Below are 23,861 nucleotides of genomic sequence, written 5' to 3'. Positions count from 1 at the left end.
ATTCTCTAGGTTTCTCTAGACATATGTTCTTTTATTCTTAAATCTAGTGTCTTCTTAGGGGACATACCTGAAGTTGTCCCCAGGTAGAGAGAATCTGAAATCTCATAATGAATAAAACTAAAGAAGCATTGGCTTTTTCATTTTGCTTCTACGACTGAAATTTTAAGGCATAGAAACATTTCATTTATTTTTAAATGTCAAGAAGGTTCTCTAAGCATGGGATGATGGGCAGTTTTCTTCCTTGTACTTTTCTGCATGAAACAGAATGGAGTAAGTGTGACTTATGAGAGACTATGGACTCTGAAAAACAATCTGAGGGTTTTGAAGGGGCGGGGGTTGAGGTTGGGGGAACCAGGTGGTGGGTATTAGAGAGGGCATGGATTGCATGGAGCACTGGGTGCGGTGCAAAAACAATGAATACTGTTACGCTGAAAAGAAATAAAAAATTAAAAAAATAAAATCAGAAGAGGTTTGGATGACAACAACAATATAGGTCTCACATATCCCTTAAACAAAAAAGAGATGGAAATTGTGTTATATCTGTGTCAATGTGAAATCACTACATTTCATCACTGAAACTTCTTGCACTAGAAAAATAGACACTCTGCCCCATTGGTCTAAATATTCCTAATGGTCTGGGGTATGGGGAGGGCATAGATGTTTCACACCCTCCCTTCTCTTCTGTAAGGCAGGTATCAACTTACTGTGTTGATCGCTTCTTGCTTAAGGATTTAAGGAACAGATTGTCTTCAATTTGTCAGCATTTACAGATGTATAAGCCTATCTTTACCAAATTGTAGGATTGTATTACTCTCTGCATTTTGAAGAGTTTTCAGAGAACTCAAAGAAAAGGACCCAAGTAATTAATCAACAACTACTGTGCCACAGGACTGTATTGGGTATTACTGTTCGATTGTTCATGCTTTGTCTTTATTAAACAAGTATTAACTGACATTCATTAACAAATTCAAGACAGAAAGCTATCTAAAAGAAAAGCAAGCTGAGAGATGATTTACAATGAAAGGACAGTAAATAATCACAATTTATTATTTTTTTTTTAGATAAAGAAAAGAAAATCCTCAAATTCTTTTTCTTTTGTCAGGCTCCAGGCTGTGGAATAGCTAGACTGTCATCTCAAGTAGAAATGTGGAAAAGCAAGTGTTAAGTCCAAGAGGGGGAATTTCCTGAATGTTAGAGGCTTACTTCCAACAGCAGTGAGCTTTTTCCTACTCTTCAGAATTGTTATAGGCATAGGAATGATGAAAAAAGCCTTCTTGCCAAGACTCTCACCCTTTCTGATCTTCTCAAGGCACCAAGAGAGGATGCAAACTGTCTGGTGGATGAGGACTAGTTCCTTCCTGTGGATGGGCAAGAAAATTGGAGAAGTAATGCCTCCTGTAGCAAACATCAGGAGCCACAGCTGGAGGAAGATAAGCGGCACGTGTCCCAACAGAAATGGCCCGTGGCTGCATTTCTGTCTCCCTCAAGAATGGAGTCTGATGGTGGCTTCCCATCATGATTAGAATTCAGAGAATTAGAAATTGAGAATTAGAATTGAGTAGAATGACCAGACTTCATGAGTGAGGTACAGACATGTACAGTCACCACAGATGGACATGTCTGCCGCTGGCTGGTCCTGCTAGTCACGTGTTGGATCCTGTTGACAAGACCCCGAGATTTCACTAAGAAGTGCAGCTCCAGACGGGAGGTCTGCCGGGGAACCTGGTTTCCTTGGAGCTGTGACAATCGTTTTGAATTTCCTTGTCTTTACACAGACTCCTGTGGAATTGGGGCCAACAATGAAAATGGAGCAACCTTGGGAGAAGATTTTGAAAGGAGAGGGCTCTCAGGTCTCTCTCAGGCAGTGCCTTCCAAAGGCATAGGCTTAGGGCATCCAGGTACAGCAGCAAATGCCTTGTAGATCTTTGGAAAGAATAGCCCTGGCCCGGGAGTGGGCTTCCAGAATTTAGCCGTGGCCATTTCAGAACAAAGGGATTATACCTCCCTACCTTCTTGGGTGATATTCCGGTAAAGACCTGTTCTAAAAGGAAACACACTCTTGGACATCAACTAGACCACTCAGGCACGGGGAAGCTATGGGTTTGGAGTCAGCTAAAGCATCACTGTAGTACATCTGTCACAGAGAACGCCACACTTGGGAGCACTTCATACTTAGAGCTGGAAAAGACATGTGTCTCCAGAGAAAGCCTTCCCAAATTAAAGCAGTGCATCAGCATTGTGGGATCCATTGAGCAGGTAAAGACAAAGCTGCTTCACAGCCTGCTAGGAAGAAGAGCCCTGATTAAAGGTCATGCCATGCGTCAGATCCCGGTTCCTTCGGTTATTCTTCCTTTACTATTTGTCTCCATGAACTTGTCGACAATTAAATAATTGCCTGCCCTCTTTCCCTCCTTCTGCCTTCCTTCTTTCTAGTCCTTCCTTCTAGTCCTTCCTTCCTGCCTCTTTTCCTCCCTTCCCCCTTTGTTTTTGTTTTGTTTTGTTTACGATATGCTGTCCGCCCAACATGATGTTACCCAGTCGCCACACTGTTTTCCTTCTAGCGAGGATGGCTCTCTGTCCTGCCATCCACATTCTCTCCTAGTCCTTCCCGAGACCCTGGCTACACCTTCGCCAGAGCCCAAACCCGCGGCCATGGTCTAATTATTAGCACGCGCTGCTCTAACTAACCGAATCATCTAGCTGGGGAAAGGCTCTTTGTTATTTGCAAAGTGTTACTATTAATTAGGTAATTTTGAGAGTTTCTGGAGCCAATCTTTAAGAAAAATTCTAAATTTAAAACGAAACCAAACAAACAGGAAGGCAGGGTGATGATTACACAGATCGGTAAGTCACAAGGGTGAAGCGAAAAAGGAGGAGGCCGGGTATTACCTCCCAAACTTCAGAAACTACTGCCCAAAGAAGAACTCTAGGAAAAAGGGGTGTGTATTTCTAAGCGGATTGTCTTTATGAGAAATGTTCCTTTCACACATGTGGATAGCATGCGGATGTAGGATTAAACCATAGCTGAGCGTCCCTAAAATAAGATATTACCAAGATCTCCTTGCGGTAAATAATCAAGTATTTGGGATAATCCAACATGGATATCATTTTTAGGGAAGGATTTACCTAGAAAGACTAAATTGCCTTTTTTTAAAAAAAAGATTTTATTTATTTCACAGATCACAAGTAGGCAGATAAGCAGGCAGAGAGAGAGGAGAAAGCAGGCTCTCTGCGGAGCAGAGAGCCCTATGCGGGGCTCGATCCCAGGACCCTGGGATCATGACCTGAGCCGAAGGCAGAGCATTTAACCCACTGAGTCACCCAGGCACCCCAAGACTAAATTGCTTTTGGAATGCATAAGCTAACATTCCCTTTCTCAGACGCTCATACATATCCGTTAGTAATTAGCTTTGGCAATTCTGTTGTGTGAACACAAAAAAATTCCTCCCACCATTTTGGCTCTAAGTGAGCGCTTAGATTCAGAGTAGGAGTGAACTGACCCTCAGAGATCGAATGTGCATTAGTTCGTTCGAAAAACGAAAAACCAGAGATGCCACTTGTCTGGCCTGCTCTTTAATATTTGTCGAGAGTCTGAAATGTGTTAAGTTTTGTACAGAGCAGACATCATTACCTCAGAGGGCTAGCATTATTTGAAAGATATAAACAAAATTCAAAGAGAGTAGCTGACCTAATCAGGATTTAGGGATTCAGCAGAATTATAATATTGAATTTTAGAGCATGATGGGTCTGGAAGGTCACAGGCTTTGCCTTTTTTTTTTTTTTTTTCCTTCTGTTTTTCTTTTTAAAAATATATTTATTTATTTATTTGATGGGGAGAGATAGGGAGAGAACACAAGTAGCAGATTGGCAGGCGGAGGGAGAGGGAAAAGCAGACTCCCTGCTGAGCAGGGAGCCTGATGCAGGGCTCAATGCCAGGACCTTGGGATCAGATCCCAACCAACTGAGCCACCCAGGTGCCCCAGCCTTGCCTTTTTACTGAACAAGCTATTATGGACTCAGGAAAATGAGCCTTGGCCCTGAGGTCTGACTAACCGGGGTTCAAGTCCAAGCCCTACCACCATCTGCTACATACTCTTGGGCCAGTTATCATCTGCTATGGGTTGAATGTTTTGTGACCCCACAACATTCATAAATTAAAGCCCCAGTGCCCGATGTGATGGTATTTGGAGATGGGGCCCTTGAGAAGTAATTAGGTCAGGAGGGTGGAAGGCTTCCTGATGACATTAGTGCCTGTAGAAGAGGAGACACAAGAGAGATTATCTCTCTACCATGCAAAGATACAGCCAGAAGGCAGCTTCTTGCAAACCAGGAAGAGGGCCCTACCAGAACCCAACCATCCTGGCATACTGATCTTGCACTTACAGCTTCCAGAACTGTGAGAAGCAAATGTTTGCTGTTAAAGCCACAGCCTATGGTATTTTGCTATGGCAGTTCCAGCTAAGACCACATCCTCTACACTTAAATGTTTCTCATCTCTAACAATGAGGAAAGTTGCTGTGAAGATCCTAACATGCGTAAAGAACCTTTCACAGTGACTTAGCTCCGGTCGGTGTGGTTATCACCATAGATAGGAAACTCAGACTCAGAGAGGTAAAGTGATTTGCCCATGATCACACAGCTAGTTGCCCTTCCCCTCCCCCATACCATCCATGCCGACAGCGCTAACTGTCCAGAACTCCCCATATGGCCCCATACCAAGCTGGCTTCTCCTCCTTCAATCTTTCTTTTACCACTTCTTCCATCAGAGCTAACCTGGCCCCGGCCTGCTGTTTCCTTCTTATTTGGAAAGCAGTCTGTTAAACTTACCCTGTGAACATGGTAATGAACCATGGCATGGTGGGAAAGGGATGGATTTGAAGTGAGAAGACCTAGGATCTAGCTGTTACTGCCCTACTACATGGCCTTGGGAAGTCACTTCTCACAAGTCTGGTGGGGTATTATTTTGCAGGAGGGGGTCATTCAGGGTGCTTCTGATTTTGATACCCAATGTCTCTCTGACAAAGTGTCACCCCTTATGAAATGCTCTCTGTTATTTAATAAACTCCTGGAGTTAGCAGAGCCAGCACATCGAAGGCAAACATCTCCAATAGCATCACCTCGTGTACCATGAAAAAGACCTGGGGATTTTCCCTCTTCTCTTTTTTAAATAGGAAGCTTTTCTAGAAACCTACACTCCATAGTAAAGGAATAGGTGTTTATACCAACTCCATGTGAAGGTGGTCATGGGGAGAGAACCCCAGAGAGTGATATTCCAGTCAAACAAAACAACAACAAAACTGAAATCAACAAAACAGTTCTCAGTTCCTAGAACCTAGACACTGCATTTAAGCCATAAGTGTCAATTAAAAGTGAGAGTCAGAGTCCCTAAGCTTTATAAAGAGGATAAAAGGCAAAGATAGAGAACTCACTGAGCAGAGAGACATACATAAAGGGAGAGAATTGTGTGTAAAGGCCACTCAGTTCAGCAACAATTTTCTAGGGCTAATTTCTGCAATTGCTTTGAAAGGTATCTTTATTCAAATGAGTCTTCCTCAATTCTGAAACACTTTCTGAGGAGGAAAAAAAAAATCCTACCCCTCGATGTATTTCTTTGGAACAAAAACACACATTGAATCAAATTCTGGTTGAAAATCAAACAGAACAAATCAGGAAGATTTTTGAGAGAGATGAAATACGTTTTCAGCCGAATGTGATATTGCCTTTTATAGAGACTTATTTTATTGCTGCATTGATTTCATCTTTTCTGCTCCCTTTTTAATATTTTCAAAAAGAAAGAATGAGACATAGGGAAGGACAATCGCTTGGAGCAATTAGGACTGATGGGTGGAACCTGCCTGGGATGCGTACAGGGAACCTGGCAGGTGGGAAGTGAAAACAGCCCGGATTCCTAGATTTCTGAGAAAAGGCACATCATCGTTTTTCCCTGTGTAGTAAAGCAAGAAGAGTGAGCCTCCAAAAGGACCTCTATTATCACCAAAGTAAAGCTTGACCTTGTGCTTTTCCTGAGGAAAATGTGTGTATAACAAGTCTATTGATCCCACATGGCTAAGGGATACTTGCAAAATTCTCACAACACCCCACCTTGTCACCTCCTTTAAACCTGCATAAGGATGCTGCTTTATTTTCATTCGTAGCACTTATCACTGCTTGACCGTTTTATTAAATATCTGCCTTTCTCACTAGAATGTAAGTCCCAAGAGGGCAAAGACTTGGTTTGTTTTGTTCACTGCTACATCCCCAAGGTCTAATACACTGCCTGGCACATGGTTAAAGGTCAGTGAGGATTAGCTGAATGAATGTATGAATGAAACTGATAGCTACCTGGGGCTGGGTTTATAGCAGAAAACTCTACTATGATCATACAAGTTATTTGCAAACTAATAGCTTGAGTTTTGAAGCACTAACAGACTACTGAAAATGTCCATACCCTTGACTAAGGAATTCTACCACTAAGAAGTAGCTTAAATATAAAGATTTATGTACAAATATGGAGGATGTTCATGGCAGTTTTATTTATAACAGGAAATTATTTAATTATTTATTAATAATGAGAATAGTTAATAATCTGACATTTATGATTTAATGTCAAACCATAGGATAGTAACTAAGAAAATTATGGTATATCTTCAAGACATATTATTATGTTCTATGAAATGTTCTATGAAGACTTTTAAAGTCATATATATAAAGGCTTATGATAAATTGTTAGGAGACAAGTGATGGGTCACAGTTGAATATATTGGATGATATCAACAAAAGGCCATGCCAAAGTTTAAATAATGCCAAAGGGATATGATATTATAGGATTGTGTGTGTGTGTGTATTTAGGCATTTTTTTCTCCTTTTTGAAACTTTCAGATTTTCTATGAAGTATCAGGCCACGGTGTAATGAATGAAAGAGATAAAGTAAAAAAAAAAAAATTAAGGTAATTTTGTGGCTTACTGGTAACTTAAACTTTTTTCTAAGATTCACTTTAATATTACTAAGTAAAATTGTTAGTCCCAAGCAATAGAAGTGTATACTTAGGTGCCATGAAGACAGATAAAGACAATTTTATGAGTATTTTTTTCTCGATTACTTCGTACAAGAAAAAAAAAATTGTTTTACACATAAAACTGTGTAATTTTCATTCACTTTGAAAGTCTTATGTCAAAAATACATAGGTGAGGGTAGCAGCTGCTAATGAATCAGAGAAAATGGAAATGGTTTTAAATGATGCCACAGGTTTCGGATTTTGGATTTTTATTTTCTTTTCTTCCCTTAAGAAGGTAAATTAAATGAGGTTTCGTGAAACAAAGTGAGTCTAAAAGAGGAAAGAACAGCCCTAGAATTCCTTCTGAATCTCCTCTTGAACCTTCAGGCTGGAGAACTCCAATTCTTGCCAAAGTACCACCTGCTCTCTCTGTGACCCTTCAGGACAAGACAAAAAAGGAGACTGTGCTGTGCTGGGCACAAAGACCACCAGGCAGGCACTCTCTGCTCTTCAAGAAGTAGGTTGATATGAAAAAATACCTACTCATGTCCTCTGCCCTTTTTAAAATTGGATTAATTGGTTTTTTGATGTTGAGTTGTAGAAGTTCTTTATATATTTCACATACTAACCTCTTATTGGATAGATTACTCGTAAATATCTTCTCCCATATCAATAGATTGCCTTTTTGTTTTGTTGATGGTTTTCTTTGCTGTGTAAACGTTTTTATTTTTGTGTAGTCTCAATGGTTTAATTTAGTTTTGTTTCCCTTGCCAGAGGAGACATTTCTAGAAAAATGTTTCCATGGCTGGTGTCAAATTCTGCCTATGTTCTCTTCTAGAAGACATACAGATGGTCAACAGACACATGAAACAAAGCTCAACATCACTAATCATCAAGGAAATGCACAAAAAACCCTGCAATGACATATCACCTTGCACCTGCCAGAATGGCTAAAGTTAAAAATAAAACAAATAACAATTGTTAGAGAGGATGTGGAGAAAAAGGAACCCTCTTACACTGACGGTGGGAATGCAAACTGGTGCAGCCAAGAGGTAAACAGTATGGAATTTCTTCAAAAATTTTAAAAACATAATTACCACATGATCCAGTAATTCCACTACGGGTATTTACTCAAAGAGAACAAAACCACAATTTGAAAAGATACAAGCCCCCTCCCCCATGTTTATAGCAACATTATTTACAATAGTCAAGATATGGAAACAGCCCAAGTGTCCATTCACAGATGAATGGATAAAGAAGATGCAGTGTAGGGGCACCTGGGTGGCTCAGTGGGTTAAGCCGCTGCCTTCGGCTCAGGTCATGATCTCAGGGTCCTGGGATCGAGTCCCGCGTCAGGCTCTCTGCTCAGCGGGGATCCTGCTTCCCTATCTCTCTCTCTCTCTGGCTGCCTCTCCATCTCCTTGTGATTTCTCTCTGTCAAATTAATAAATAGAAGCTTTAAAAAAAAAAAAAAGAAGATGCAGTGTACACACACACACACACACACAGGAATATTACTAGGCGTAAAAAAGAACAAGATCTTGCCACTTGCAACAATGTGTGCAGATCTAGAAGGTATCATGCTAAGTGAAAATGACAAAGAAAAAAAAGAGACACAAAAAGCCAGATTCTTGAATCAGAGAACAAACTTGTGGTTGCCAGAGGGGAGGTGTAGGTGTGTGGGGGTTGGGTGAAATAGGTGAAGAGGATTAAGGGTACACTTGGGATGAGCACTGAGTACTTAGAGCATTGTGAATCAGCCTATTGAAGACCTGAAACTCACCTAACACTGTAGGTTAATTACACTTCAGTAAACAGAAATAAAGAAGTGGGCTTATTTCCTTCAGTAGGTAGGTCACATTAAAGCTAAAACTGCTGCTAGATATCACCTGGTGGTTTTCAAAGTATATATTTTCAAACCTGGAACACTTTGTTCGAAAACAATATAATCTGATTATGAAGAGGGGCACAGTTAACACAGCTGCTGGGGGTGTGAGGGGTCTAGAGCCCCACCTACTGGGAACTTCCACTTGTTTCCTTTTCCTGGGGGTCTTAGGGTGAGCGTTGTAGGGGCTATGGACGTTTTGTAAAAAACCGTGCTGGTCTAATCCCCTCCTTCTACAGATGGGAGGAAATGAGACTGGACGGGGACAGTGTCACTGTCACACATGTTGCTTCTTTAAAATAGTTCAGCTGACTCACCTAGAAAATAATCACGATTTTTTAACAAAAGGATCAAGAGTAATACACTGGGGAAATACTAAAGAAAGTAACAATGTAACAATGACTAAGAAAAGCAAGACTCCATAATTGACACTAAAGTTTGTCACCCAAACCTGTTCTTTGTGTAGCAAAGGAGATTTTATGGAGAGGTATGTCTTTTGAAATAGGATTTTCTTTTATTTGTTTTTTCTCTAATTTGGAAAATAGTTTTGAAAATACAGGGAAGTACAGAAAAATACTATAAAAAACTACCATGGGCATATGTTAATCTTTTATCTTCTTTGCTATATGTGTGTATATGTGTGTGTGTGTGTGTGTGTGTGTGTGTGTGTATTTATATATATACGTATATATACATATATACATACATATATACATATGTACATACATATATATACACACACGTGTATTTATATATACACACACACATATATATATGTATATGTATATTATATATATCTGTGGCTCATAAATGTAAGAAAGCAAGCTACAAAAGTCCAGTAGTTTAAACCAGAGGAATCTACATGAAGATGAAGTAAATAACATTAGATAATATAAAATATTTATGATGTATATGTGAGATATATATATATCTCCAAAGCAAAGAAGACAAATATATATATTTTAAAATATATATTTATATTATTATAATATAAACACAAATATATATTAATGTAAATATAAATTTATATTTACATTAAGATATTAATGCAAATATATGTAATATATTAATGTAAATTTATAGTTACATTAAATATATAAATGTAAAATACATTTTACATTTTAAAATAGAGTATATTTTATATATTTATAATTATTTATCAGATTTAGATATATTTAAATTATTTATATATGTGTTGAAAATTTTTTTAAAAGCACATAAGGTACAATTGAAATTGTCTTCCTATTTCTTTTTAGCCCTTTCTTTTCCCTCCTCCATTTCCAGAAGCAAACATACTCATGAATTAACCTGGACCCTTATGTCCAATAAATAGATTTGTTTGCTTGTTTTACCCATAAAAAAGATTTTTTATTATCAAAATATTCATTGAAATTAAGTGGATCTTCACATAGTTAACATGACTGCCTTGAGATAATAAAAAGATATATTTCCTGAAAGAGGCAGTTTTAGCAACTTTAACCACATGTGAACTAGAGCCCTGAAAAGACTGGCCTTAGATTTCTGAAATAACTACAAAATCTACCATGGGGATTATCTTATTCTTTGGATCCTTGTGCAGGGCCTGTATCCACTTTATCCTTCCACTTCTTGAGTCTTGGTTGCTTGGTTAATGAGCTAGAAGACAGAAAAGTCTCTTAAAGTCAGAGCCAGCGAAAGCAGACATGACAGCAGAGGTGACAAGCAGTGTCCTGAGTGTGAAGGAAACAAAGGAAAAATGACCAGAAACGGGCTCTCTGCATATGTGGTACTGGGGAGAGAAGATGTTAGTTATATCAGGGAGGCAGAGAGATGGGATCTTTTAGAAAGATTTCCACCAAAAATGATTGGAAGTTTAAAAACTCTCTAATGCTTTGGGGCTCTGGCTGCTGCATGGCCCTGTTCTGTAGGCTGGCTCTGTCACTTACTAGGTAGTTGACCTTAACTTCTTCATATTTGGGTCCTTCCGCGAAAATGGGAATATAATAGTACCTACTGCACAGAGATGTTGTCAAATGAGGTGAGCTAATAAAGATGTTGTCAAATGAGGTGAGCTAATAAAGCATAGGAACCGTGGAGGGCACAGAGTAAGCACGTGATACATACAAGGAGCTAGTAGTTAGTAGTAGTGGCAGTGGTTGTAGTAGTCAGTAGTAGTTATCATCCTAGTGGTGGTAACATTTGGAAAACCAGCTCATGTGAAAGAGTTCATAACCTTGTGTCCCCCCCGTGTGGGGACTCTGGAGACTCATTCTGTCATCTGGATCCCCTGCACCCTTTGACCAACTGTGTGGGCCTGGGGACAATGACAGTTACGGAGGTTCTAGGCCTGCTGTGAGCATTCGGGGGGGTGTGGAAGGGGCTTCCTGTCATGTTCTAAGAACAGCCTCAATCACCTTTCGCTGTTCTAAATCGTCCAGATACATCATGCCTACTGTTCTTAAAGCACATCCTTTTTAAAGTGTAGAAGCAAGCTCACAATTTCCCCCCAGCAAGAAGTCAAGGGAAGCAGGAGGAAGGTTCTGAGTGCATTGATTAGTTTACACAGGAGCAACCTGTCTCGGTGCCGAAGTCCCGTATGCAGTCATTGTTTTAAGTACAGCTCTGTCTAGTCCCACTCTTGCAGAAGTACAAGGAAACCCAAAAGGTGGACTCTTTTTCCTTGAACAGGGGTGGCTAAGCTCGCTGTGAAATTCTTTCTGATAAGATCCCCAAAGGAACAAAGGCCTAGAAGATGTTTTTAAAAATGGGCCAGTGAATTCTGATAAGTGCTTTATAATTCCAGAGTATTTCCACACACATTAACAGCGCTAATATAGCAAACTTCTAGGAGAAGAGCTATTATCTCCATTTATCAGAGGAGGAACTGAGGCACCGAGAATTTCAGTGACTTGTTCAAAATTCCTCTATTAGTAAGAGAAGAATCCAGCTCTTCCCTGCTTCAAGTACAGAACATTTATGACTCACGCATGACCCAGTGGAATGTTCTTTACTGGCACGTACTTGTCTGTGGGAACGATGTCATTCCCCCAAAGTTTTTGTTACCTTATTGGTTTTAGGCAGCTTCGTTCTAAGTCCCATACCCTTACCAGTGACCTCATATATGCAGCGTGTGTGCGTGTGTATGTGTGTATGAATGCGCGCGCACGCACACACACACGTATGCACATGCTGGGGGCCAAGTGAATTTTTTTTTCGCATTTTATTCCTTTTCAAGTGGACTTTCAAAAGATGAGGATCCTAAATTGAGGTTGAAGACGATTGTGATTCAGCCAGATTTTGAGGATGTTAAATCACATTTCTGGGTTGAAGCCTGGGAAGTAATTCAATCCTAACTGAAGGGGGTAGGGAAGGTTTTTCACTTTAAATGAACCTTTTTTTTTTTTTTTCTGAAGGCATGATCTAATTTCTTTTATAAAAGAAGAGCAAAAGAACTTCCGCTGCAGTCTCCAGCTGTCACCAGCCTCCCATACTTTTGCCCTGCAGCAAAAGGAAGGGACATCAGGTGACAAACCCCAAATTTCAACTAGTCACACAAATTACAGACCTTCTTATCATGATGTCCTCTTGACCTTTTGCCTTTCCCCTACAATGAAGAATGAGACACAGTTTAAATCAAAATGACTCTCATGGGCAATGTTACAAAACAAATAGCACAGAGCCTCCCCCCACCTCCTTCCCCCAGCTTCCCCCGCTGGGCCAGCCTGTTCCCTCTTTCTATGCAGGCAGGAGCTAATAATTAGAAAGACCTTTCCCACCCCAGACGATGCTGCCTTGCTTGCCAAGAGCCCTGTTTGATTTGAAGAGAGAGTTTGACAAAGTAAATATTTACAACAACAACTATAGTCAGATGCCAAGTCCCGCTTCTAGGGGACACTGAAAGGAGTATTTCCAAGAAAGGGCTTCTCCGTGTGGCACCGCGCCATCCAATGGTGGACGCTGACCTAAGGTCTGTTCTGGCTCCATCAGGGTTTCGGTGAGCCTTTTCACTTCCATGCTAGGATGTTTTTCACAGAGCATAGGAATAATTACATTTACCATTGAACAGCCGATTCAGAAACGTACCAATTCGAGACCACAGGAAAGAGTCTTTATATACGACTGCCCCAGCACTAGGGGAAAGCTTCGTGAAGTCAGCAGAGAGGATATTAAAGGCAGGGCTAATTAGCCCTCCAAAAGTGTCTTTATTAAAACAAACTTTTTTTTTTCGGATTCAGATCGATTACCGATTACCGCAGAAAACCTAGTGATGTCTGTATTACCTGTAGATCTGTTGTCTATGACACTGTGGGACTTGAGAGCTCAAACATGGTGAGAATCAAAACAGGTGCCCCCGCCTGTTCCCATTATGCACATTAGCCCGTGGCCTTCGCACAGCCTGTTAAACAGCTGAATTTGAAACAGTCGTGGTGCAGGCCAAACACTAGCCCGAAGGCCTGTTTGTCTAGGGATTTGGCCATTTACATCAGTTTTTTTTTTTTACCCACATTTTTCATGAAACACAAATATTTGCCATGGCAACTGGGGTGTCACATGACATGCTGCTACATAAACAGCTTGGAAATCTCTTAAGGGGACACAGCCCACCAGGGCTGCAAATGCAGGGAAAGCATCTTGAGGAAGATTTGGGTGTTAAGAAGGTCTGGGAAGAGCAGGTAACAGTCTACTACGTAGAGACAGTAGAATTCATTTATTCTCTGCCACTCTTCCATTTCTCTTTCTTCCTTGCTTTTTTAAATTTTTTTAATGGAGCAGCTATAAATATGACCACATAGGGTAAGCTCAGAAAAACACCCTGCCAGCTGTCTCCTTTTTCTGGCGAAAAGTTTGAATTATCACAACTCTGTGGCTTATAAACCTAAGAAAGCAAGCTTCAAAAGTCCAGCACCTTTAAACCTGGACAATCTCCAGAAGAATTAATTATGTTCTACCATGAGGCCCTAATGTTAGAGAAGACCGAATTTCTTCCCTTTCCTCATTAGAATATCTTTGCAAAGCTGGAGAGCTTGCTTTTTATCCTATGCTTAAAGACAATGAAGTAGAGTAAAACCTCATAAGAACATACCCTGTGCAACATGAATTTGGATATAAAGCAATAGCTATCATATTTGGGACTCTTGACCCTGTTAGTAATATAGGATGGCCCAGTCATTTAGTCACAATGTGACATGATTGAATTTTTTAAGACCCCATGGATACTGTCATGAAAAAGTTTGCCATGCCGTACATTGATGTACAAACAGCCATTCCCCTCTAAAAATCAAATGCTTCCCAGCAGCCAGAATAGTATTTATTTCTATATGAAAGTTACAACTCTGTCATATGTGCATATTACTAAACATCTCACTGAGAATATTGTATTTAACAATTTTCTTCTGTTAGGTAAAAGCATGAGGGGCGCCTGGGTGGCTCAGTGGGTTAAGCGTCTGCCTCGGGCTCGGATCCTGATCTCAGGGTCCTGGGATCTAACCCAGCATTGGGCTCCCTGCTCAGGGGTGAGTCTCTGCTCGCTCTGCCCCTGCCTCCACTCATGTGCGCGCTCTCTCTCTCTCTCTCTCTCACACACATAAATAAATAAATAATCTTAAAAAAAAAAGAAGAAGTATGAATACCTTTGATCTTTGTTTCTTGGAAGAGAACTTCTTTGCTTCCACGGGAATCAGCTGTGGTTTTGGAAGTGTAGCCAAAGGGGCTGTGGATGCAGGTGGGGTATTGTTACCTCTTCCAGAAAAAGGCTGAGTCACTGGGTGGATACTATTGGGTCTGCCACTTGAAAGTCAAATGGCTCTGTCACTGTTCACTATTGTCTTGCCTGTATCAATTCAATGAAACATTTGTGATCATTGATTTCAAAAGGAAAGCCCAAAGCATGGGATGGCAACTGTTCCTTCAGAATAGAAGGTCAACTCATTTTGTGCACACTCCCCAGACAGAAAGGCACATCTTAAAAGCAAGCGCATTAAAGAGTAATATTTGTCATATAAAACGTTTTGTGCGGTCTCCCTGGGTGGCTCAACTGGCTAAGCGTCTGCCTTTGGCTCAGGTCATGATCTTGGGGTCCTGGGATCCAGCCCAATGTTTGGCTCCATGCTTTGTGGGGAGTCTGCTTATCCCTCTCCCTTTGCCCCTCCCCCTGCTTGTGCTCTGTCTCTCTGTCTCTCTCTCGAGTAAAATAAATAAAATCCTCACAAAATTTCTGCTATAAGATCTCTTCAAATAGCCATATTCCCAAGTTCATTTAATAAGGAAGTTAATATAACTGCACATGGGAGACTATTGTGTGGTCAGTAAAAAAGATGATTTTGAAGAATTTAAATGGATTGGGAGAAATAATACAAGTGAAAAAACAGAGGAAATATCATTTATGAAATTAATCAAATCTCAGAGCAACAATGTTTAGAGAACACATCTGGTCCATAGGTGGTAGGCCTCCCTGCTAGACAATGCTTGGGAGAGAAATCACATCTCTCCTGTCACCTAGCAGCAAATCCAACTGCCCTTTACAGATAGCTCAAGTGTGACATTCTCAGGGGTGAAAAATCCATATACTACTCTTTCCAAGAAAGAAAACAAAAATAGTTTATTTAAATAGTAAATTGAGTCAAAGAAGTGAGCCTTCTTTCAACTCCCTGAGTCCAACCCCTTTTCTGTCCATTTCATCTGAGAAAGAATGGACAGACCCCGATCAAATACAGCACACCAGTGCACAGTTTGGACCCAGTTCACATTTCACAGGTGGGCCACAAGCAATCTCTTCGGCCATCTCTTAAAAAGTAGTAGGAATTCCAGAATCTAATAATAAAATTTATCTCCACAGAAGGCATTTGTTGGTTGCCTCTTGGAGCAAGCTGGTTTGACCTGGTTTTCGCTTTTCTTGGCTCGTCTCTTCCTGGAGCCTGGCAGTTGCCTAGACAGTGTGAAGACTCCTTTTTTTTTTTTTTCTTAGATTTTATTTATTTATTTGACAGAAATCACAAGTAGGCAGCGAGGCAGGCAGAGAGAGAGGAAGGGAAGCAGGCTCCCTGCTGAGCAGAGAGCCCAATGCAGGGCTCAAGCCCAGGACCCTGGGACCATGACCAGAGCCGAAGGCAGAGGCTTTACCCACTGAGCCACCCAGGTGCCCCTGAAGACTCCATTTTAAACCTATAAGTTTTGCCTTGACCTCTATGCTCTCCTACCCTGTTGTTCACTTGGACTACGTCCTCCCACATCTGAAGACCACTCCACACCCGGCACTTGGGCTACTTGAAATCCACAGATTCACCTGTAAAGCCCTGTTATTCCGGTGTCTGCAGGCTCAGTGTACTGTTGGTTAAACTATCAGGTTCCTGCAGATGAGTGTGAGATTTATGGTTAAGTTCTTACATTGAAACAAAACAGCAGCTGACAAGTTTTTGAGTAGGCATAATTTTGAAAGAATTTTAGTAAAATTTTAATGAAATTTGGTAGATAAAAATCTAAAAGATTTGTAATTTCATATGGGTAATCCACAGTTAATGGTATATCTAAAATTTAAAAAAAAGTTTTTATTAGTTACCTGCAGAAATTCTGTCACTGAATTATAACTGCATGTAGCCTTAAGTTTTTTGGGATACATACGTTTGAAGAATGTGCATCTCCAACAGAATTGTATCATAAGGTACTGCCTATATTTTGCTATTCAATTTTCCTTCTGGAAAGATCTGTATGATAAACTTTGTCGGAGTTAAAAATATCAGGGGGGAAAAAAATCTTGCCTTTCTGGACAACCCTGTATGCTTCTATGTTAGTTCCTGTTATGTACATGCCCAGTAACGTTTCTTTCTTGCTAATTTTAAAACATATTCTTTTTTTAATGTGCCCAGCTCCAAAGGACACCAGATTTAGCAAACAAAATTTTTAGAGGACATACAGTTACATTTTAATTTTAGATAAACAACAAATAATGTTTTAGCATAAGTATGGCCCAAAGAGTAAATATATTTAATATCCAATGAAGAATTTTTATGAATGAATTGTAAGGAGCATAACTTATTGTGTAAGAATTCAGTGTAAGTATGTCCCAAATCCTAACCTTAACCCTAAACCTAACTCCAGCCCTAGAGATTCACTTTCTCAGCCTTTCTTAGACCCAACAGTAGCCATATGACCAGTGAGATGTAAGGGGAAGTCCATCCAGGGGCTTCTGGGAAGAAACTGGTAACCACTGTATTCTCCTCTTTCTGCCTCGAATGTGTACATTAAGGCCCAGATCTGTAGGAGCCATCACAGAACCAGGAGGTGGCAAGCATGAAGTTGAGCTCAAACATCCAAAGAAGATAAAACAGAAAGAGAGCTATTTCGATTCTTCCATTGAGTACCACCAGCCCTACGCTGCCTACTCCCTGATTTCTAACTTGTGAAACAAATGAACCCCTCTCATTGGTTAAATCACTGGTAGTTAGGTTTTCTGATATTTGCAGTCCCATACATTCCTGGCCGATGCCCCTTTCTCCCTCCCTCTTTGTCTCCATTCCATTCTTTGTCTTACTGTGTGTGCAAGGACGTGTTCAGTGATGGTGGCAGTAGTGGTCATTATTGAACTGTCTCTGCTTTTAACAGCAAGATAGAACGCTCCTAAAGTGTGCCTACTAAGAATATTTGGTTCTGGGGATTTGGCTGAAGGCAATAATCAGGGTCAGAAAATCCTCTTATACTTCTACTTTGCTCAGAGGTCCGCCCCATTATTAATGTTGAGTTGCATTACATGATTTTTAAATTTTCTCACATATGGAGATGATCATAGGATTTTTCTTTTTTAATGTAATTGATTTCTAGTTTCATACCATTGTGATTAGAAAAGAAGCATGGTATGATTTCAATTATGAGCAGGGAGCCTGATGTGGGGCTCAATTCCAGGATCCTAGGCTCATGACCTGAGCTGAAGGCAGATGCCTAACCGGTGCTGAGACACCAAGGTGTCTCAAGCATTTTTCAATTATCTTAAATATATTAAGATTTGTTTTAATATATACTCCACTAGTAACTAATGATGTTAAGCATGCTTTCACTTATGTATCTACCACCCATATGTCATCTTTGGTAAAATTTCTACTTTAATCCTTTGTCTATTAGGTTATTGGATTGCTTATTTTCTTATTGAGTTTTGAGAGATTTTTATATATTCTGGACAAAAATTCTTTATCGAGTATGTGTCTTGAAATATGAATTCTGAATCTGTAGCTTTTCTTTTCGTTTGCTTAATACTGTCTTTAAAAGAGTAGAAGTTTTAAATTTTGATGAAGTCCAATGAACCCATTTTTTACTTTTATGGATTTACAGTATTTAAAAAATCTTTGCCTAACCCAAGGAAACAAAAATTTTCCCCCTTTGTTTTCTTGTAAAAGTTCTTAGTTTTAGACTTCACATTTAGCTCTATGATCCATTTTGAGTAAATTGTTATACATAGTGCAAGGGATGGGTCAAAGTTCTCTATACGTCTATCTTCAGTTGTTCCAGCACCATTTGTTGAAAAGACTATTCTTTCTCCATTAAATTGACTTTGTGTCCTTGTTGAAAATCAATTGACCATATGTGTAGATGTACTCCTGAACTCTCTTTTCTGCTCTGTGGATCTCTGTATTTATCATTTTGCTAATACCACACTGTTCTGATAGCTATAACTTGATACTAACTCAGATAACATGAGTCCTCCAATGTTACTTTTCTTTTTCAAAATTCTTTTGGCTATTGTACCATCTTTGCTTTTCCATATAAATTTTAGAATTGGTCTGTCAATTTCTACAAAAATATTCTATTGATCTTGATTTGGAGTGCATTGAGTATATAGACAACTTTGGGATGATTAACTTAACAAAATTGAGTCTTTGAATCTGTGACCATGGCCTACCTTTCCATTTATTTAGGTCTTACTTGAATTTTTTTTTAGTTAGCATTTTGGAGTTTTAATATACAGACCTTACACATCTTTTTTTAGTTTTCTGCCTAAGTATTTAATTATTTGGTATTATTTTAATGGCATTGTTTTTATTGTTGTTGTTGTTTTAAGTATACACTACACGTTGAGCTCAAACTCGTGACCCTGAGATCAAAATTCACATGCTCTATTGATTGAGCCAGCCAGACACCCTGGCATTGTTTTTTAAAATCCAATTTCCAATTGTTCATTTCTAGTGTATAGAAATTCAATTATATTTTATATGTTAATTTGGTATCCTGAAACCATGCTAAACTTTCTTATTTATTCTCTTATCTTTTTTTTAGATCTTGCAAATTTTCTATGTAGTAATCACTCTGTTCCTAAAGAGAGACAGTTTAATTTCTTTATTTTTTGTTCTTTTTCTTACCTCATTGTATTGGCTAGGACTTTCCATACAATATTGAATATGTGTGGTAAACGTGGATGTCCTTGCCTTGTTCTGATCATAATTATAGAGAATGCAGTTGGTCTTTCACTATTAAGTATGATTTTAGCGGTGGATGCCCTGTATCAGGCTGAGGAAGTTCCCTTTTATTTTTAGTTTGCTTAGGGTTTTTTTTTTTTTAAAGTATTATTGTTGAATGGATGTTGCATTTTATTTATTTTTATGTATTAAGATGGAGATGGTCATATGGTTCTTCTTCTTTAGTCTATTGATATGATGATTTACATTGATTGATTTTTTTTAATTTTTAATTTTTTTATTTTTTATAAACATATAATATATTTTTATCCCCAGGGGTACAGGTCTGTGAATTGCCAGGTTTACACACTACACAGCACTACATTGATTGATTTTTTTAAAGTGTCAAAACAGTCTTGTATTCTTAGAATAAACCCTACCTGGTCATGATATATTATTCTTTTTTTATATTATGGAATTCAATTTGTTAATATTTTGTGGAGGATTTTTATATGTATTTTCATGAAGGAAAACAGACTGTGGTTTTCTTGTCTTCTAATGTCTTTAGTTGTGATATCAGGGTGAATGGTAATCAGGTAAGATGGTCTGAGGAGTGTCTTCTCTTTTCTATTTTCTGGAAAAATTTGTGAGGAATTGGTAATATATCAACCTCTTGTTTAAATCTTTTAGTGGGCTCTTGTTATACTTAGTTAAATCCAACTCCTCATCATGGTTTGCTCGTTCATGTTAGCTCTGCTATAGTAAAATATGTTTACAGGGAAAGATCCTAAAACACATAGAGTGGTTTAAACCAATTAAGAGTTTATTTCTCTCTCACACAAGAGTTGAAAGGAAGACAGTCCCAGGTTGGTAGGGCAGCTCTGCCGGACTTGGGAGATGGAACATGGAGTCCCCCTGTGGCTCTCAAGTGCTTCCCTATCACATCTGCCTCCCAGCTAGCCAGAGAGAGGAAAGGAAAGGGGGGAGACCATGCTCCTTTCCTCTTATAGGCTCAGCCCAGAAGTTTCTCTTCCTACTTTGCTTTCTTCCTCGTTGTCCAGAACCTGGTCACATGGCACAGCTAGCTGGAAGGAAGCCTGGGAAATGTTGTCTTTAGCTAAGCTGGCATGTGCCCACTCATGGCTCCATTACTGTGGAAATAGGGAAGAATGAAAACTGAGGACAACTCGTAGTCTCTGCTCCAGGCTATGTCATGTCATTGTCCTCTATTTTCCAGCCTCATCTTCTCCCTTCTCTCCCTGGCTTTTGGCTTTCCAGCTATACCACCCTTGCTCATTCCCTCTTTAGTCCTTAGGCCCTTGTATCTGTGCTGGCCTATATCTAGAATGCTTTTCCCTAGATCTTTCATGACTGGCTTCTTCTGATCGTTTGTACCTCAACTCACCTCAACTCAAGCATTATGCATGTTCTGAGAGGCATTCCCGACCCTTCCCTCACAAGCAAAGTGCCTACTTCCTTATCATTCTCTCATTCGTGTTGTTTTATCTCTAGAACTTAACACTAGCTCAAATTCTCATTTACTCACCTGCTTGTTATCTGTTTCTCCCATTGGAATGTAAGCACCATGGGGGCAGAAATGTTGTCTGAGTTATTCTATTCTCTGTTGGATCCCCAGCCCTTAAATGCTACCTTTGATAAAGCATGCATTCAACAAATATTTGTTGAACAGATGAATTCATTTAGCCCCAACCACTTTATTTTACAACTGGGGAAGCTGGAGCCCAGACAAAGGAAATGGCTTGCCCGAGTTTCCACAAGTAGTAGAGTCCCATGTTGGCACTTTTCTTGAACACCTGATTTCATCTAGGCTCTTCTTTGAAGTCTATTATCTCCCCCCTCCACAACTGTCCCTTTGAACCCCTGTAGCACTAGACTTTAACATCCATTGGGTTTTTATGCTATGCTTCTTTGTATTGTTATTTATCTTTGTTCTGTCTGTCTTGTTTTCCCAACCAAGCTGCAAGTCCCCTGAAAATACCAACCTTCTAACCCAACAGGCCGTGTGTCAGTATTTGATGAAGAGACGAAAGTTACTTTATTCAGTCAAGTGAAACTCAGAACTGTTATAGCTGTCATCTTGTCCTATGATTGCATATACAAGTTGGATACTGGGAGACTAGATTTTGGTGGGAGATAATTCCTGTGTATCCCCACTTAAGCGTTCAGGCAAGACTGTCTTACCGGCAGTTGGGATCTTATGTGCTTCATCAAAATTATGCAGAGGAGCTGCTCTTGGTACAATGGGTGGATTCTGAAAGGTAATCCTTGCTGTTGGTGGAATCAGTCCTCGTTCAATCATACTTAATATCCCTGAAAAGGAAGGTTAAAAGAATATGATTTTAACTCTAAGCATTTCTACAAAGTCTGAGCTCTATGAATTTCGCAAGTGTAACTTACTCTACTCATCTTATTTTTGAAAGCACATCTAGTGCCTTAATCCTTTGGATGAAGAAAACACATTCTTTTAAGCTTAGTATTCTAACCCAAGATAAAATGGCATTTCCCATAGTGGTATTATGAAATAAACTGTATTAAGATAATTTCAGGATGCCTGGGGGGCTGAGTTGGTTAAGCATCTGCCTTTGGTTTGGGGTCATGGTCCCAGGGTTCTAGGGTAGAGCCCCACATGGGGCTCCTTGCTCAGTGGAGCCTCTTTCTCTCTCTGCCTCTGCCTGCCACTCCCCCTGCTGTGCTCTCTCTGATAAATAAATAAATAAATAATATCTTTTAAAAATTTCATTTTAAGGTAGAAATATAATTTCAGGGCGATCTCAAACTTCTTTATACATAACATTTCCAATGATCGATAATATTGCTATTCTTTTTAAAATTTGGAGAAATCAAATACACAGTCTTCATAACCAAGGAGAGGTTTTGTTCTGAAAGAAAGAAAATCTATGTGCTTGTAACTATTTCCCTGTTGTTACAATGAGTCATGTTTTATAAAAGAAAGTTATTTTTAGGGGCGCCTGGGTGGCTCAGTCAGTCAAGCAGCTGACTCTTGATTTCAGCTCAGGTCGTGATTTCAGTGTCATGAGATTGAGCCCCATGTTGGGCTCCGTGCTGGGCGTGAAGCCTGCTGGAGATTCTCTCTCTCCCTCTCCCTCTGCCCCTCACATTCTGCTCTCTCGATCTCTCTCTCTAACAACAAAACAAAACAACAACAAAGAGAAACTCATTTTTAGACATTTCTCACGTCACCAGAAGATGTGATTGCCCAAATAGATGAATTTAGTGTAACTGTGCAACATGGATAGTATTAACGCACCTAATTGACAATTCCTAGAACTCGTACTATATCCGCATGGCTGGAACCAGCGCTTTTGAAGGCCAAAAGACTGTTAAATAAATTAATTAATCAATCAAGGAGGAATTGAGCAAAGCCTTCTGGCAGGTGTAATGCTTTCATTAAGGTGGATCTATTGTGTGGAAGCCAGAAAGCCAGGGAGGATGCGAAACACACTTGTGATGGGGCTTCGCCCTCTTGTTGCTCTCATGTAATAGGAAGGACAGTAAGGCACTCGGGGTCTCAAGGAAATCCTCATCTGCATGCCGTGTACCAAGCTGGACTAAGCTGAAGAAGTTGGCCCAGATTCTAAGGGGAGCAAATATGGTTTCCATTTGCCTGGGGACCTCGATGACGATGTTATGTTGTTATTAAGGATACTGAAGTCTAGTATTACAGGAATTCAGAGAAAGGAACACTGAGGGATTGGGGAGCTGGAGAAGATTTCATTTGTAAAACAATGATTCCAAAGAGAAATCTTCAGTTTGTTTACTGCAGGATCATTTTTGGGGGGGTGGATTTCTTATTAAAATGAAACTCCTGGGCCCTCTCCCGACCCTGTCTAAACTTCTGAGGTCAGGGCCTGGAGATCTGCAGTATTGAAGCCTCCAGGACATAATTTATGTGCCCTGAAGTTTGAGAATTGGTACAATTGGGGCCCAGTAATCTATATTTTTTAGTAAGCATTCCAGGTCAATCTTGAGTACTTCTAAAATGTAAGAACTGCCCATCCAGAGTGCAACTCTTTAAGCTCCATTTGAAATGAGGGCTTCAGGTTTTAATTTTTCTAACACTGGATTTAACTACCTTAAGGTATTAAGAATAACTCTTTGTCCTCACAACTATTTTTCACCCTTAAATATTAGATCCCGTTTCCAAGACCTGTGACTGACTTGCAGATGTGAAAAACAGAGCTCCTTCTAATTCCGTATATTTTCATTACTGAACTCAAAGAGAATCCCAAAGAATATAGGCATGATTTTAACTTTTGCTTTAGTACTGGTTGGAGCAATTGACTTAATTTTAGATAAACACATGTGTGTACATTTACCACCAGAAGGAAAAAGTTAAGACTTTGGGATAAGCAAAAGAGGCTGGGTATCTTTTCATTGAAATGCTGGAACCTCTGGAGGTTATCTGACCCCTGTAATCACCTTTGTTTTTGATGAGTCTTTTTTACAATTCTCTAGAGATTAAGATTAATTTATAGAAAACTGAAATCAGTGCAAATATTTCTTGTTTTATATGCATGTGAATAAACTGTCACACAGAGGGATGACAGTTCTGTCATCCCCCAAAAGCCAGTGCAAATTTAT

At 39.6% G+C, this 23,861-nt stretch overlaps 1 protein-coding gene across 10 annotated transcripts in view; it reads right to left on the bottom strand.

The window, feature by feature from the left end:
• The window catches only part of IQCH (IQ motif containing H), a 189,382-nt gene that overhangs the window by 100,537 nt on the left and 64,984 nt on the right, over positions 1 to 23,861 (bottom strand). For 7 of the 10 annotated variants that reach the window (XM_032342981.1, XM_032342982.1, XM_032342983.1 and 4 more), the window contains 3 exons: positions 21,441 to 21,569; positions 14,490 to 14,569; positions 12,425 to 12,463 (listed from right to left, as the gene is read on the bottom strand). In XM_032342981.1, coding sequence (XP_032198872.1) covers positions 12,425 to 12,463; positions 14,490 to 14,569; positions 21,441 to 21,569 — 248 coding nt within the window. Of the gene's footprint in view, positions 1 to 12,424; positions 12,464 to 14,489; positions 14,570 to 21,440; positions 21,570 to 23,861 lie in introns of those variants that run through there. The other 3 variants (XM_032342989.1, XM_032342988.1, XM_032342992.1) reach the window with 3 other exon arrangements.

Source organism: Mustela erminea, chromosome 5 (genome assembly GCF_009829155.1).
Source record: "Mustela erminea isolate mMusErm1 chromosome 5, mMusErm1.Pri, whole genome shotgun sequence".
Taxonomy (NCBI): domain Eukaryota; kingdom Metazoa; phylum Chordata; class Mammalia; order Carnivora; family Mustelidae; genus Mustela; species Mustela erminea.
The sequence above is the reverse complement of the archived record's forward strand: the minus strand, read 5'-3'. Positions and strand labels throughout refer to the sequence as shown.